This window comes from Apis dorsata, unplaced genomic scaffold (assembly GCF_000469605.1).
Source record: "Apis dorsata unplaced genomic scaffold, Apis dorsata 1.3 scaffold_390, whole genome shotgun sequence".
NCBI lineage: Eukaryota > Metazoa > Arthropoda > Insecta > Hymenoptera > Apidae > Apis > Apis dorsata.
The window spans coordinates 41492-42597 of NW_006263651.1; the positions used below are offsets into that span (position 1 = coordinate 41492).

Consider the following 1106-nt stretch of genomic DNA (forward strand, 5'->3'; position numbering starts at 1 on the left):
CAAAAAATAAAAATATATATATAAAAATATATAAACAAGAAGAAAATATAATTTTAAAAATAATTATGAAATAATATAAAATTATATATTTTATATAAAATTTATTTATTTATTTAAAATAATATTAACATTAAATATTATTTTGTTATATTATACCTTAACATGACCATCTATAGTTCCAATTCCTACACTATGATCACCACCGATGGTTAATACTTTTTGATCTTTCTTCAAAACTTGTTGAAATTGTTCAGATAATTTGCTTGTACAACCAGCAACATCACCTAAGTGTGTCATGTTATCTACTTCAGTTACATTTTTTGCTTCATATAAAATATCGCCATAATCTTTCACATCTAATCCTTATTTAATTTAAAAATATGTATATTAGAATTAAAATATATATGTTAGACTTATAATTTTTAGACTTATATAATTATAATTGTTCAAAATTAGTAAAATAGATAATAATAATTACCTAATAATTCTAATTCTTTTATTAATCCAGCTTCTCTAATTACTTCTGGACCTTGTGCTACACCTCTCTTATGCTATATTTTTATTAATACTTCATTATTCCTATACATATTATATTATTTTATATTGCATAAAATAATACCTGGCCTTTTTCGAATGGTACTCCAATAATTCCAACTTTATTATAATAACGATTTCCTAGTCTCATAATAACACTTTGTATTTTTCTTAATGAATTCATTTTGGATTTAATTAGTAAAAATTTAAAAATAGATTATCCACAAAATGGCATTTAAAGAATGAAAAATTTCGTTTTAATTTAAAACATGTAAAGTGTAATGTATTAAAATGACTGATTAATTTATACTTTTATATCATTTTGTATTATAACCCTTAAGATAACCCTCAAAAGTTACATTACAATGTGACATCATATGAGATAAACGAAGATATATTCATACAATTTATAAACTATATTATCTTGTTTATTAAATTGAAAACTACTTTCAGTTATAATACTTATTATTTATTATCTATGACTTTTTGAAATGATACGAATACCTATCATATAATTTATATGATTTATATGATTATATTTTCAATTATATTTTTAGTTATATATTTTTTTA

General features: G+C 19.8%; 2 protein-coding genes across 2 annotated transcripts in view; both read right to left on the reverse strand.

Annotated features, from left to right (window-relative positions):
- The window catches only part of LOC102678038 (fumarate hydratase, mitochondrial-like), a gene marked incomplete at its 3' end in the record, with an annotated part of 8190 nt that extends 7366 nt beyond the window's left edge, over window positions 1-824 (reverse strand). The window contains exons 1-3 of the mRNA XM_031512118.1: window positions 620-824; window positions 479-551; window positions 157-362 (exon numbers count right to left, since the gene is read on the reverse strand). Of these exons, the coding sequence (XP_031367978.1) occupies window positions 157-362; window positions 479-551; window positions 620-718 (378 nt within the window). The remainder of the gene's footprint in view (window positions 1-156; window positions 363-478; window positions 552-619) is intronic.
- Window positions 825-946: 122 nt separating this feature from the next.
- Window positions 947-1106, reverse strand: part of LOC102677532 (fumarate hydratase, mitochondrial-like) — a 3805-nt gene continuing 3645 nt past the window's right edge. The window contains exon 8 of the mRNA XM_006619045.2: window positions 947-1106. This exon is cut by the window's right edge and continues 247 nt beyond it. The gene's annotated coding sequence lies outside the window, so the exon portion shown is untranslated.